The 16,105-nt window shown below is 37.5% G+C and overlaps 1 protein-coding gene across 1 annotated transcript in view; it reads right to left on the bottom strand.

The window, feature by feature from the left end:
• Window positions 1–10,208: 10,208 nt before the first annotated feature.
• LOC140230352 (ras GTPase-activating protein 1-like) overlaps window positions 10,209–16,105 on the bottom strand; it is a 55,471-nt gene continuing 49,574 nt past the window's right edge. Inside the window, exons 19-23 of the mRNA XM_072310501.1 lie at window positions 15,230–15,297; window positions 13,883–13,968; window positions 13,030–13,107; window positions 11,314–11,436; window positions 10,209–10,313 (exon numbers count right to left, since the gene is read on the bottom strand). Of these exons, the coding sequence (XP_072166602.1) occupies window positions 10,209–10,313; window positions 11,314–11,436; window positions 13,030–13,107; window positions 13,883–13,968; window positions 15,230–15,297 (460 nt within the window). The remainder of the gene's footprint in view (window positions 10,314–11,313; window positions 11,437–13,029; window positions 13,108–13,882; window positions 13,969–15,229; window positions 15,298–16,105) is intronic.

The raw sequence follows: 16,105 nt of genomic DNA, 5'->3' as shown, positions 1-16,105 counted from the left end.
GCTGTGCTGTGATGCATGAGGAATAGACGTTAAAACCCAGGCAATCACTTTGTTGGTTAATCACCATGTACATTCATTTTGTTTCTAAGGTTTGCATATACCGTGGTGGCTGGGGTAGAATTGGAGTGTATTCTATTTTGAGATTATATTAAATCATATTGATTACATTATTGAGATATGCCGTGTTCAGCGACACAAGATATTGTCAATGATCAGAACTACGAGGTGCTGTCTTAGAAAAAGACTCTTTTTTTTCTCACTCTATTTCTCTCAAATATGTAGGATTGATTATACGAGGTGGAACTGTTCTTGATTCCCCATATGCTCTATAAAACAGCTGTGGAACTGCTGCCCTACTTTGGCAAAAAGAAGCAAGTGACAAAAGTGACATTTCTCGTAAAAGAGCAAAATGTGTCTGTCATTTACACTGACGTCAATGGACTATCATGATGTCCTATCTAACATATCTCTTAGTAGGATGAGTGTCTCTGCATGAAACTTGGCCTGGAAGAAGAGCTCATTATGTGAATTATGAAAACATCAATAACTCAAATTCGGATGGTATGTCACTTGCTTCCTTTTGCCAAAGTAGGGCAGATTTACTGTGAATGTGTATTCTTGTATTCAACTGGCTGTTATGGTCAGTGTTACGTCAAGTTTGCGTTGAGAGAAGAAAATAGGGACTGAAATGCGATGAATAGAATTCTACACAAACCTTGCGGAGATTGCCAGAAAGGCTCAAGACAATGGAGTAGTCTTGCATTTCCAGTCCTCATGACAACAGTACAGTCTATTTCCATGTGCAATCAGAACATTAGTACGATCTGTGAGATTTCTGTATGAGGAAAACAAATTGAAGATGCAGATATCAAACTATAAAAGTTTTCTTGATATGTGGCAGTCGTTACTGTTTCATTTATGAATGGGGGAAAAATTTTCATGTGCTGCACCATGTGTTTGGAGTATAATAATTTGACGTGCTTGTTTAATACTTTCTCTCGCTTTGAAATGTTTCAAGAGCATTCTTAATTTGTGACCCGCTACAACAAAATGATCCTAAAGTCGGGTGAGGTCGATTATTTAAAAATTGCTTGACAAAATTCCCTAATCTTTCTGCTTTAAATTGATATATAACACATCTTATGAAAATAATCGGGTGTGGAGATATCGATGTTTAAAAGAGAGCATGTCGAGACGTATGGGAAATCACTGTTTCGAGAAAAGCGCCCTAAAAGTTTTCCTTGCGACGCAATCGCGATCAAGGGGCACGTAGTCAGTTTTCACCTCCGGACAATAGAAGGTAAACCCTAGCAACCCCCGAAACGCTCATTCAAGCACAGCGTCGGCGGTCTCCTCACCGACCAATCAGTGACTAGGATGCCAGGAGAAGCGGCTGGGCATAGCGCACCCACCGCACCCCGCCCGCACGCACCAGTCGACTTGGCAGTGTGCGAGCTTCATGCTTCGGTTAGCGGCAAGCAGCAAACTGACCAATGAGATCACTCCGGTCGTTGTTAGGGGCGGAGCCTGTCTGTGGCGCTCAATCCAAATTTTCGAACCGGTTTCTGCTTGGTTGAAACGCCAAAAACATGGCCCAGAAAAACGCTATTTTTTTGGTCTTTCCTTTCATCATTTTGCTTCAAAATTTCTACAGATGATAGAAGACATGTCAGACTCCAATAATATGTCAAAGTCAGAAAATCGTAAGTTTTGACCAATTATGATGCTCTGACTTCAAACTTGATTTTCACGGCTTCGACCGTGCGCGACTTTAGGACCTTTTTGTTGTAGCGGGTCACATTTATGTTAAATGCCTTGTTTTCACAAGGCAAGATGTACGGCATCTTAATGGAAGACATTTCATACAAATGTTCCATGCTTGTAATGAGTTGAAGTTCTGTTTGCACACATCAATCCATTAGGTACAAGTACAAATGTAGGTGGATTGTTAGTTTAAACATTTTTTTTTTTTTTGTCATTGTGTCTTTGTCGATAAGATGTGCTTCCCTTGCACTGGGAATACACATCGCTGTGCCCCAACCCTAGTGTGGTGCACAAGGCCTCGTGTTTGAGTGGCTTGGTGTGGTGTTCATTCACTTTAATATTACTTGTTGTAATATTTATGGGACAGAGGATTAAAATGACAAGAAAAGGTTGGAGAATTGAGTTACTTTCCCCAGTTATTTTTGTGTGCTGTGCGAGAGAAGGGAGGTGTGTTAAAAATATCAGTTAAAAATCCCTAATACGAAAAACCACACACACACACACACACACACACACACACACACACACATGCAAATATGACTCCAACAAGAAAGGCAATTGTATATTACAGCAAATTTTCATGAACTGTTATGAAGAGCATTTTACCAGCAAGCATGTGTGTTAACACCCCCCTGGGTTTGAATTTTGTGGCTGTTTTGATACCGGTGGGATACACACACAAGAGTGCCCTTGACTTTACTCCTGCCGTAAAACTGCATGTCGTTTGTTTGTTTTTCTAAAGCCCTGTTTGGTTCACAACACAGGTGCTGAAAACTGCTGGCACCCTGTGGGGAACATTTCTAGTAAGATTTTGGAACTTTGAAAGAAGTGAGGAATAACTGAAATATAGAGGGTTGTTATATAGAGAGTGTGGATTACATTGCCATTTAGCTAGAGAAATCCTGTGCCCCACCCCATTAAAACAAGCAAACAGACAAAGATGAACAAATCGTCAAAAATGCACTTGGATCTTTCTGAAGGGAAGATATCCCGCCTGTGTGTGTGTGTGTGTGTGTGTGTGTGAGAAGAAGAAATGATAGTGGCAGTGGTATGAAGAAGTACTGTAGTACACTGTAGTATCCGGCTGTATATTATACCAGTATGTACCAGGATTATACAATATCACCCCATGTGGTAAAACTGGACAGTGGTATTGTATCAATGATACCTGCTTTCCTACATAATCCTACAAGCTAAAGATTTACTTGGTTTATAGCAACAATATATTTAACATGCAATGCAAAGACACAGATAAACAAGTCATAATTCAAGTGTTTGTGTTTTTAACTGAGTGGAATTTATTTCATACAGAGATATATAGCTCTTGAAGATCTACCTTAAAATCATCACATGAAAGTTTTAAAATGGGATAGAGGGCCTGGGAATAGGAAAACGCGAACGAGAAAACAAAATGCCCACTCTGGTGTAGACTCAGAACAGATATACACAAAACATGAGTACAGAACACTAGGACTTTTATGATGATTGCTTAGTACTATGATTATAGCTACACAACATATTTTAATTTCCATAGCTGGGCAATACTTAAATGAAAACAAACAACACCAACAATAACACCCACTTTGAATCCAAGTTAGCTCTCATAGGACAGCAAAAGAAAAAAAAAATAGAAGAAAAAACCCCTACATACATTGTAGCGTATTTCAAATGGAGCCTTAACCATTCCTGTAGAGGTGAAAATTCAAACTTTGTTTTAATAACATACTGTTTATATCTCCACTGTTATGTTTACATAGTTCCAGGTGCAGTTAAGTTCTCAATAAATAATGTCCCATCAGTTCTCAGACACACACACATACATACATACATACATACATACACACATACAAACAAGCAAACAAACATACTATACAAACACGACACAAACCAAAAGCATCAATGACCACATAAAATTCCTTTCTGCGTGTCGAGACGCTTCAGAAAAGTCCACAGCGTTTTAAAACTCCATTAAAGATCGGTATTTACACAACACATCTTGACCGTGCAATCAACAGTTATACATTTGACAATCAATAATGTAATATTTCAACTCTCACATCATAATATTGGTAGTGTTAGCACACATGATCATTGTAGAGAAAACAAAAAAACGAATCACTATATGTCAACATGAATCGACATAATTATACTGTATTGCATGGTACTCTGCACAATCCCACAATCCTGTTATTAATAGACCCGATATAATAATTTTTAAAAAATGATCAAAAGTGTAATATGTATAAGTATGCAAAGTTTCCTGGCTCATGAGAATTGTAAGATTGATAGAGCTGTGTGACTAACATCTCCTAATTTCAATGCCTGCAATTTTCCTTGTTTTGATCTAGCCTGTTGCTCACATTTTTTGTTTGTTCTTTCTATTATTGCTAGCTAGAAAGAAACCTATTCAGTACAGAATTCCCATCCATTCAAAATCAATAATAATAATAATAATAATGATAATAATAATAATAATAATAATAATAACAATAATAATAATAATAATAATAATAATGATAATAATAATAATAATAATAATAATGATAATAATAATAATAATCACAATGATAATAATAAAAACCTCGTATGGTATCAGCCTCCTTGCCACGTGCATATATTCATTACATGAAATCAATTTCATGTCCACACACAAGATCCAACAAGTTATTGTTGTATCACCTTTTCACCAGGAAAAGAATTACCCTAAAGAAACAATCTACCAGTGCCATAAAAACACTCAATAAGGTAGCTTTAACATGAAGTGAGTGGTGACCGTACGAAGGAATATGCCATAAATAACCATGTGTTTTTTTTTTGTATTTGTCTTTGCTCAGCATAACTAGGTTTGAAAAACTTGTTTGTGATAACAAAAATTGAAGATTTGCCATTCAATATCTTGAAGTCAATAACTGTGAATCAAGCTGAAAATGAACATATGGCCATCAAAACAGGTTTGGCATGTGGTGAGAAAAAGTAGCATGTGCAAAACTACATATTATATTACATTTTCAATGATGGAGTATCACAGATATGTACACAGTTTGCTGCGAGAAAATTCTGGGTAATTTCTTGCTATTGTTGCATGTGATCGACACCTACAACTGTATCTTCACATTCATAACTGCTACCATGTATGTATAGCTACTGCCTGTGTCGTAAATATCGACTATGCGGAAACGGATTTGAAATTCAGGTTACGTCACATTCATCTTCTAGGTCCCATTTCACAAAGAAGATGTTAGGATAGCAACTCTTGCTGGAAATGGCAACTTCTCAGAGCAACAGCCAATCAGAAAGCTGGATTCTTGTCATTACCACGACGACCACTGCCATTCCAGCAAAAGTTGCTAACATATCAACTTTTCATGAAATGGGGGTCCTAAAGTCCATTTGTAATTTCATCTGCCATTACGGCAACTTCTATGAATAGTTTCACAATGTATAACGCCTATAAAACATACCTTCATGTATTTGCTCTTTCTTTGTGTCAGAGAGAGGCGTAACTTGCAACAGGGAGACTGTGAGCCAGAAGTTCCAACCACTACAGAGTCATTGTAGCACCCCTAGCTGAGATAGCCACACAACTAACAGCAAACCGAACTGATTTTGCGTCCACTAAATTACGTACCGTTGGTCCCGACACTCTCATAATGGCACGGACCACAATATTCAAAGTTAAAAGTGTAAAATCGTCAGGAAATAATAAAGTACACATGTATACGATGGATGCTGCAGAGTATAGTCACAAGAGACTTCCCTTTTTCCTCTGCTTTAAGATTTCTAGAGAAGAGAGTCATAGAGGCTGGATTACTACCTGACACGACCACAGAGTCACCAGAATATAAAATAGCAACTAAAGGTTTATCCATACAAATTTTTTGCTTTTTATGCTGGCAATAAGCAGAGTTTGGTCATGTTGTGTTGTACAAAGGCTGGGACAAACGATTTCCTTTTAACCTTCATGTGATACCTCCTGCACTGATGTACTGTTACTGAATTATTACAGTACATGTAATAATTCATCTTTTGGTGACATTCCTCATCCTTCACAACAACACAAATGATAAAAATCATAACAAGCTGCTGGTCAAATATAGAAGTAATAATTACACACATGAATCACTCAAAATACACAGTAAATTGCTGCTTATACAAGACATAAAGCACATTATACAAAATCAAAAAAAGATCACAATATGTTCTCATTCTGTAATTTCCTCTACATCAACTTATAATATTTTTATAGAAGTACTATGAATCTAAACATTTCTAAATCATATTAAAAAAGCACAATCTAGTACAAACCATAGCAATCATATTAGAAAAAAAAAAGTGCATTGGTTCAATATTGATGAGTTTGAAAATTGTTTGATCTGCCTGCCGCATACAAAGATGTGAAAATAATAAAAAGATGATAAATTTTCATTACTTGCATGAGTTTCTTCAAACATCAAAGATGAGTATAATTAGGACCTGTCCTTGTGTTTTACTCCTAGTACATCATCATTTTGTGAATTCTATGGTCACAATTTAGAACATCCACACGGCATAATATCCTATGTAATTATAAAAGGAATTTTTGTACCACATGTAGAAGTACAATGTACTTTAATTTTTTTTCTCACCTTTTTTTTTTTTTCATCTTTTCTTTTCTCTGTGTGTGTCTGTGTTTGTGAGTGGGTTCTGGGGGGTGTTTCATAAAGCTGTTCGTAAAGTTATGAACAACTTACGAGAGACTGGTGATCAGTTCTTGTGCTGAATTATGGAAATTCTGATAAGTATAGCACATCAGAACTGATCACCAGTCGCTCGTAAGTTGTTCGTAACTTTACGAACAACTTACGAGAGACTGGTGATCAGTTCTTGTGCTGAATTATGGAAATTCTGATAAGTATAGCACATCAGAACTGATCACCAGTCGCTCGTAAGTTGTTCATAACTTTACGAACAGCTTTATGAAACAGGGCCCAGATTTGATAAGCACTATAAACCAACCGCTTTGCAAATTATAACTTTCTCAGACTATGCAGCACGCTATCAATTGATACAAGGAGAACTATACTCATCTTTAAAGCACTTTCAGCAAAGAGCAATGAGCTCCATCGATGATCAAAGTGCCTTGTTTTAAAAGATACACGTATTGCACACTGGTTCCACTAGAATCAGTCTGAGGTAAAAAGAAGAGGAAAATATATCTGGCATTCTTTTTTCTTTTTTTTTTTCCTCCACTTGGAATTCTTGGGGATGGTGTAAATATACCTCCTGAATAAATATACCGGAAAACTCATCTTTAACATATCTATTTTTTTTTTCTTTCTCTCATTGAAGCATATCCACCATCTGAGTTTTGTTTTCAAATCTTTGCAATCAGAGTCGGAAATTGACTGCATTCTCAAGTTCCTGAGGAGCTGATGCTGCAGAAGTCAACATAAACAGCTAAATCCACGTTACAGGTAGATTTGGGTTGGGGGGGGGGGTGGAGTTTGCATCACACAAAAATACAATTCCTTTCTTCCTATGATAATACCACACGAAGATATTAAATGATATGTGCTCAGGTCCAATGCGCATCAGAAAAACATCTGTAGACCCAACATTTCAGAATAGATAATTAAAACATGTCATTTTTTAAAACTGTCTGTAGCTAATTTCTGTGACTCATTCCATCTTTTTTTTCATTATTTATTATTATTATTTTCTTTTATGCCTGTCTAGATGACAAAGAACAATACGGGAATAGGCACACAACACTTATGGGACAAATTTAGCTAACTTCTCTCAAAAATAACATTCATCACCATTAAACTGTTATCAAAGAAGGAAAGAAAAAATGAAACTTAAAAGTCAGTACAAATGGCAAGTCTTGTCAAAGTACTGTCAAATTATTTGAATTAGCAATTATGGTACAAAAATCAATCATGAATAGACACATCATAAGACAAACACAACCAAACACACGCAAAAAAAACCTTTTTTCCCCCATGAGATAGTATTTTAAGAGTACAAATAATGGGATTCAGGGACTATGAACCAGCCTACAGTTGCCACATGACTAAATTGTTCACAAAAGGCATAAATGGAAAATGTCCAGACTGAATATATGAATGTTTATAGCAAAAAAGAACATGTACAAACTGGGGCTCGACTTAAAGGGGAAGGCTAGTAACTGATCAGTGGGAATCAGTGGAAATGCTGGGAGATGATTGTTTCAATCCTTATGGGATTCATTCAAGAGTTCATTGTATATCTATTGTTGTGTGAAAATGATTTGCTTCAGAATGGTCTCATATTCAAGTAATGTGCAGTTTAATGCTTCCAGGTTATCGTCCCTGGTCAGTAAGGGAGCATTAATCTGCACATTACTTGAATATGAGACCGTTCTGAAGCAAATCATTTTCACACAACAATAGATATACAATGAACTCTTGAATGAATCCCATAAGGATTGGAACAGTCATCTCCCAGCATTTCCACTGATTCCCACTGATCAGTTACTAGCCTTCCCCTTTTAAAAGACTGTCTGTGCCTTTAACATAGTAAATCTAATACTATTTCAAACACTATACTCTACCATACAATAAATCAAAACAAAACAAAAACATTATATGACTACAACTTCTACTGCTAATATGGATGCTATTTCTAATTCTCTCTCTCTCTTTCTTTCTGTCTCCCCCACTCTCTCCCTCTCTCTCTCCCACGCACATCAATTAAAAAATAAAACAATTACAAAACACTGCATAATCATTTCTTATGCACAAAGGTCAGTAAGAAATATATAATTTCTAAGGTGGGCATAAACAGGAAATTACAGCAAAATATTTGGCATAATCCCACAGACAGGTTTTTGTTGTTGCTTACTCAAAGACCTGAAAGAGTTGTACGCTCACACTGTGACTTGACGGTTTACACATTCAACATGTGTACATGTTCATTTGAATGTCCTTTATAATTACTTGCAGATCCTGCTCACACAAACTATGAAAATTTGTGATGCTGCCAATACTATCAGTGGCACTGATTGGAAAATCTTTCTTTCTCAAAGAAACAATTATCCGCTGATGTGGGGATTATTTTCTGCTCTTTAGCACTGTACCCTTCACATGCTCTTAATCTCAAAGCAAAAGGGGAAAATAATAAATACAAAATTGCAAGTAAAGGTAGCACTCTTACAGGCTGAGAGTTAATGCTTCAATTTTTAGATGACGGGACATCAGAAATACATGTACCAGTACAAAAGCCAATGTCTGAAAGAAGTGTCTGTTGGTTCTAATGAATGTACATGTATTACCCTTTCCTTTTTCCAAGTTCTTGTACATCATTGAGCATGGGGCTTTTAGTGTAGTTATTAAAAAAGAAATAGGCTTTAATATGTACCACATGCCTTCCATGACCCATATCAAATTATTAGGGAGGTGGCTGTGCTCTTGTAGTTTAGTTTTGACACATCAAACAAAGGGATGTGTGGTCTGATTGAATCCATTGCCCGCCAAAGGCTTTTGGAAACTACTAGTATCGCACATCAGCTGTGTTTCAGCAAATACGTATATCTATTTACATCGAAGCCGCACACTCATCGGTAACAGCTGACTCCAGCAGAGATTCTTAGGCTGGGTGTGTACCAGTTCTTACAGAGAGATCAGTGAAAAAGCTGTGCACAATTTGTTTCAGCAATTCTTCAATATATCCGAATCAGGCCCACCTTCCCATTCCATGAATCCACACACTAACGGGGTCTTTAATGGACAGATGACAAAAGTCTTTCTAGATCAGTCTGATTTCTAATTACAACAGCTGTGTGAGAGAGTGGGACTAAGAGTAGCAGGATCTTGGGGCTGCTAATGACCTTCTGCCATGGAAGACATCTTGGGTTGAGAGCACCAGATGTTGATTTTAGTTGGCTGGTATTATCCAGTGAATGATGACCCCCCCATCCCCCCCCCCCCCCCTCAAAAAAAAAAAAAAAAAAAATCAGCTTGGCAGGTGTACAAGAACGACACAAAACATGAACAAACAAAACCCATAGAGCTTTGTTTATTTCTGTTAGTTGGAAGGTACAACAAGTTTACTGTACACCCAGTAACCTACAACATGTACCTAAATGTGATATAAATGCAGATGTGCCCTTGACATTTTGACATTATCTAAGAATACACTGTACCAATCTTTACTAAAATAATACCAAAGTGATAATACACCCAACACAATTGCATTACAGAAGACAAACAATGTAATTGTTAAATACTGAGGTGATATTGCGGTGCGCAGCGAAATCAACCGAAACTGAGATTATCGGGGACCAGCTGGTTGGAGGGTCCCTTCTGGCGACTGTGGTGGCCACAAAATGGATGGTGGCCAGATAGTGTGTAATAAGGAGAAGATTGTGGTGGTGGTGGTGGTGGTGGTGGTGGTTGGTGGTGGCAGCACCGGTAGTGGTGTGGGCGTTATGACATGGTGCCCATACCCGTGTTGGTTGTCTGCTGGCCCACATAGTAGATTCTCCTCTGGTTCAACATCTCTGTCACGCCAAGCAGTATCTTCAGGCTTGGCTGGACACATTGGGAAGAGGAGCAGGGAGACATTAACATCATCATCACAATCTTTCATTAACATCACCATCATCATCATCAAAGCCATGATCATGATGGTATTCCAATCTCATCATAATCACAATCATAACCATCAAAATACTAGTATACTACAACTACTACTTATAAGTAAAACAATAACAATTATAATGATAATTAACCAGTTCATTACGGGAACCTGGTATACCTGGTTCCCAAAATGGAGACAAGAGTGTCTACATTCGTGGCCTAAATGCATGTTTACTTGTGTTATACTCATTAGAAAAACGACCGTGATCGAGAGATTAAATCGACGGGCAAAAAGAATCTCGTTTGCAGGCGCTGAAGGCTCTCGGAGAATCGCGGAAGGAACGGGTTAATGAAAATGATGATGATGGTGATGTTAATAATAATAGTAACAGTAGTAGTAGTAGTAGTAGTAGTAGTAGTATTAAAAAAAAAAAAAAAAAAAAAAAAAAATAATAATAACAATAATAATAATAATAATAATAATAATAATAATAATAATAATAATGATAATAATAATGAAATCAATGCAGTCTCAATAACAATGACAAAGATCAAATCAAATACTTTTTCTTTACATACATGTACATGTCAACGAGGCAGTGATGGTTCCAAAATTAAGACGGTTCTTTTGTGATAATGTGAGAAATAATCGAATTTTCAGTGAGCATGCAAAATCAGGAAGACCTTGCAAGTCTGAAAAATGTTAATATCTATTCAAACATATTTATGTATTTTATTCATGTATTTCATATACACCTATCATATGTTTCATAAGATGTAAAGCCATGGTTGTGTCACAGTGTTTCATATGAATATCATTTCCAAGCCCATTCAAAGCTCATCATTAAACATTGTTTATAATCTCGCTAGACTTGTACAATATTCAAGCATCAACACTTCAAGCAATCCTCCTATCGGCTCTATTCCTGGATGATGCTGTTGCCATAGTTACCTGGACAGTGCTCAGTTGCTGCAGCTCCTTGAGATGAGTGACGCAGAGCTGGTGGAGGGCTGCCAGCTGTCTGGCCAGGTCGATGGGGGGCACGTCACCTGGAGTTGGTGGACCATTTATCACCTGGAGGGGTAGAAGATGGGTCAATGGCAAAGACATGCTCAGATTGGAAGTCATCTTCATGACTACATCAACAACAATTCTAATAGCAGTTATTATGATACCACTTTTGTTTACTTCTACCACTAATACTAGTGATGATGCTGAAAATAATAGAATTAATAACAGCTATTATTATTATTGCAACAGACTGACAAATTGCAGTCTCTCCTTATTTCTTTTGTATTTTTCCCCATTTGAAGATTTAGCCAGCACTGTATTTCAAGAGCCTTGTAGTTCCTGCATGACAAGTTCACTTTTTTTGTGCTCCAAAGACTACCATAAGCACCAAACAACAAGACTGGTCCAAGACATCACGTATCATACCATCTTCCCTTGAACCTGCATACTTTATCATTTCAATATTTTACATTATATTCCACATGCTAAGAATGTTGCAATAGGATTGGTCCAGAGCTGATCACGTGATGAAGCATAGTTTTGCCCATCACATCACCTCAGAAGAAAAGTTTGTTACACTCTATGTTGATAGTCCCTCTTGTTTCGCTGATCTCCACACAGTCCACACAGTCCTAACGCAAGATGAGTATGCGCGAAATAAAAGTGCGTTGCACTGTGGACTATCATGTGACCTAGGTCACTTGATAGTACACAGTGCAACGCACTTTCACTTCGGTGCCACGCGGTGCACGCAGCAAATTCATTGTTTTGTCATCTACGCGCACACGTAGCCTAAGCCCTAAGGATACCTAAAGACAGCTAAAACGGTTTCAGATGTGGAATAAAATGGGAATTTCTAGGACCCTAGATGTGGAATATAAAGCAAATAATCAACTTTTAGTTTCAGGCAATGAGGCAAACTATCACTTCCTCGGCGATCTGAATGTGTACGCTATCTTTCCTCAGCTGCGCTTCGGAAAGATAGCTACATCCAGATCACCTCAGAAGTGATAGTTTGTCCCATCACCTTCACAAACGTTGATTATCTGCTTAACATTATTTCAAGAACAGTATACAGGTAGGTGAGTTATCTTGAATCATAATGGTTGACAAGGTGTCTTTGATACCGTAGCCATACTTAAAATGTATCATTCTGATTACCACTATTCATACTCGGGCAGGGGTCTATGGGAAATGCGAGTTGTAGCAAAACTATCCCGTCTTAAATGGGTTAAAAATGTTTTATCCTGATAACCGTTGTGATAGGGTTTGTCTTCTTCTGTTTTTTTTTTCTTGTTTCAGGTAGTCGGGCTTGTTCAGGCTTGGTCTAGTCCAGGGAAACCTCATTATAATGAGCTCACTTTACAATGAGGCACCATCTTCACAAGGGGAATTCAGCGGTTCCCATTTTCCATTACTGTATTTAGCTGGTCTTTTTTTTTTAAAGTATACTTTCAAAAAGGTACCTCTTACGAAGCGCTAAAATCGGCATCCCGGTAACCTTGTTATAATGGGGCATGCCTGTATTCATCAGCGTTGAGGCTCACTGAACAAGTAAAAGGATTGCAAGGATGACCTCTGGATATGATGTACGTGCATGTACAGCATCAGAGTTTTTCTTTTCTTCTGTTATTTTAATGCATGATGTTCACTTACACAGATGTCCGTCAGGAAGTGAATCATCCGACCTTTGTTGATGACAATGAAGGGGTTAATGGCTTCCATGTATGGTTCCTATCATTGGAGAATGAAGAAAAATGAGTTACAAACATATACACGCTAAGGAACTCAAACCTCAATAGTGTCAATATGAAGCCAAGTGAATATTTTCATTAAGCAATACTAAAAAACTGAATGAAGCATGTGCATCCTCACATCAAGCATTCTGTGGCAATCTCAATTTCAATGCATATAAAGGTGGGTTCCCATTGCCGATCATATCAACTCGAACAAGCCTAACCAACCTATTTTGGCCTGGTCATACTCACTCGGTACAGGGTAATCAGAGGTGATTGGGGCAATTGGGGTCTATTCACTCTTTACCATGATCAGCATTGGTCTGACTTCCTACATGATATTTTCTGACAGGTCAAATATTGTCATGGTCTGGCTTGATTGAGTTGATATGATCGACAGTGGGAATCCACCCTTACCGTTAGCGAAGTCTACTGTTTCATAGTGAAAACAAGAGTCCAATATTCATTGCAATTATGCATGGAATTTGGTATAGGTACATTTGTAGTTTGTAAATTAGCAAAGGGGAAACAATTCACAAATATAAAATTTGTCATTTATTTCCAGAGGTACAAACAGTTGTATTCAATTTCATATCTTGACATTGCATGAAATAATGCAACATGCATTTTATTTTTATGTGCATATCTATCACAATCATATGATATTAAGAGAATGGAGAGATGATATATAAGAATAAGACTCAAAATCTATGAGGTTTTGTAAAGAAATACTTTGCATGAATGGATTCATTTGTGATGGTCCTTCCATTCACCTTGGAGAACTCCACTTGATTGGCAAGATTCTGAATGGCCTTAGCAACCATCATTAATGTCCGGCTAGCAACGGGCGAGGGAGCCTCTGCAATACACAAACATATCAGGAAAACACCATCAAAAATAGTTGGTTGAACAGAATGTAATTGAAATAGAGATTGACAAACAGAACACATACACAGAACACCAAAGTTGTTCAAAAATAGGTGAGGGTGTACAAAAATTTGAAGAAGTATAAACTGCACAACACTAACACCATGCTATACACAGTGTAGAAGACACAAGACTGCAAAGTAGACTGAATATACGACACCACAGTGTTACACAACATCCAGTTCAAGTCCATAATGCAATGTCTATGTCAGAAACAGGAGAAAAGCTGAAACATCTACTACGACATAGATATTCTGATTCTTATTACTACAAAGATATTATGTTTGAAATTTCCAATCCTGCTTGGTCTTCTTTCCATCTCTTCTCTCCCCTGCCATCTCATCCACTCATTTATTTCTCATTCTCTCTTCCTTTCTCTTTCTCATAAGCAGAACTTCAGTTTATTACCTCCGCCAAGGGAGGAGGTTCTGTTTTCATTACCGTTGATTTGTTTGTCTTGTCTGTGCACAAAATAACTCAAAAATTTGTGCACGAATTTAGATGAAACTTGCAGGAAAGGTTGAGAATGACACAAGGAACAGATGATTAAATTTTGTAGTGATCTGGAGATTTTTGTGGATTTTATGAAGGATTTTTGATATTTTGGCAGATAGGTTCAATGAACTTAGGAGTTCATTGAAGGAGGTTTTTATACGCGCACTAAAGTGTGTGCTCTAGCTGAAGATTTATGACTTAACAAATTAAGGCTTTCCACATATGGGTGGAAATCACTGATCTCTGTGGAAGAGCAAGATCATCGGTGGAAAGGAAGTAGCTGCTTGGTGTAGGTCTGCGCTCTCAGAATGCTTTTCTTGTTGATTTAAGCATCTCTTGTACATGCTGTGTCACACATCCAGTATTTGAGGGCCTACGGAATACACACTGTGCATGTAATTTAGGTCCCCCCCCCCCCTTCCACTTTTGTTCTGATTTCTATTTTGTATTGCCTTTTGTTGCTAAAGTACAAATCGTGTATACATTTTAACTATTAGATTATATTCAATTGTGAACTATGAATGGTCAAATGTACATGATGTATGTCGAATACATATAGAATTCAGCACTCACAATTTAGAGTAACCGAGAACAACTTCATACCTAAACATCCCCAATTCTTCCTCGGAGAGAGGGGGAATTGGGTATTGAAGCAAGGGTGGGGCTACAAACAAGAAAACAAAAAACAGCACTCATACCTGAAACAATGTTGAAGAGTCTTGGGTTGAGAATAGCGGGACAGATGAGTCGTAGGAAGATGAAGCCACTGCAAGAATCACACAAAATTGAATTAACACTTTTGGCACACACAAAAATCATCAATACAACATCCAGTCAGTCACATGTGCTTCCAGAGGAGTGTTAAAACTATGTGTCCACGACAATCTAAAAAACATGTCACGATCAAATCAAAGACACTGCAATCATGAATATAGTACGGCAAAACGAGGAATGTTCGCGTGCATTTTAATTTCGCGAATTTCGCGAGCACCAAGATTTGCGAAATTAAAATGCACACGAAAGTTCTCGTCTACACTATATGCATTGAATGCCAGTGGCAATTTGCAATAATTTCATGCTGAAAAAAAGGCCGTTGGCTCCAATTCACGAAAATTTCATGCCGCGAATATATCATGTTTTACAGTATCCTAACAGGCAACGCCTGCAAAGGAGCATTGAGGTTCCATCTATGTGTCAGAAGGCAATCTCAAAACACAAGTCGCAATCTAAGGCATTGAGCAGCAACAGCATGGAGTCCATATAAAATGCAGTCTTCACATTACAAACTCCCAAAGGCAACGACTGCAGCGAGACTCCAAGCATGCGAAAAATTTTGAAGATCACATCAAATCTCTCTCTACCATTAAACTAGATCTTTATCATTAAAATTTGCTTTGAACAACAGTAAAACTACGACAAAGATTGTGCGGGCAATAGTTGGAAAATATAATGCATGTTATCTTGACAAGCAAAACACACATCAAGTTGTCACAGCGAAGGATAGAGGTCTTCAGATTATTTGCTTTTTTACATATGATGGATACTGTCTCTTGGTGCACAAACCAAAAATTCCA

This window comes from Diadema setosum, chromosome 7, assembly GCF_964275005.1.
Source record: "Diadema setosum chromosome 7, eeDiaSeto1, whole genome shotgun sequence".
Classification (NCBI taxonomy): Eukaryota; Metazoa; Echinodermata; class Echinoidea; order Diadematoida; family Diadematidae; genus Diadema; species Diadema setosum.
This window is presented reverse-complemented; position numbering and strand designations above follow the sequence as displayed.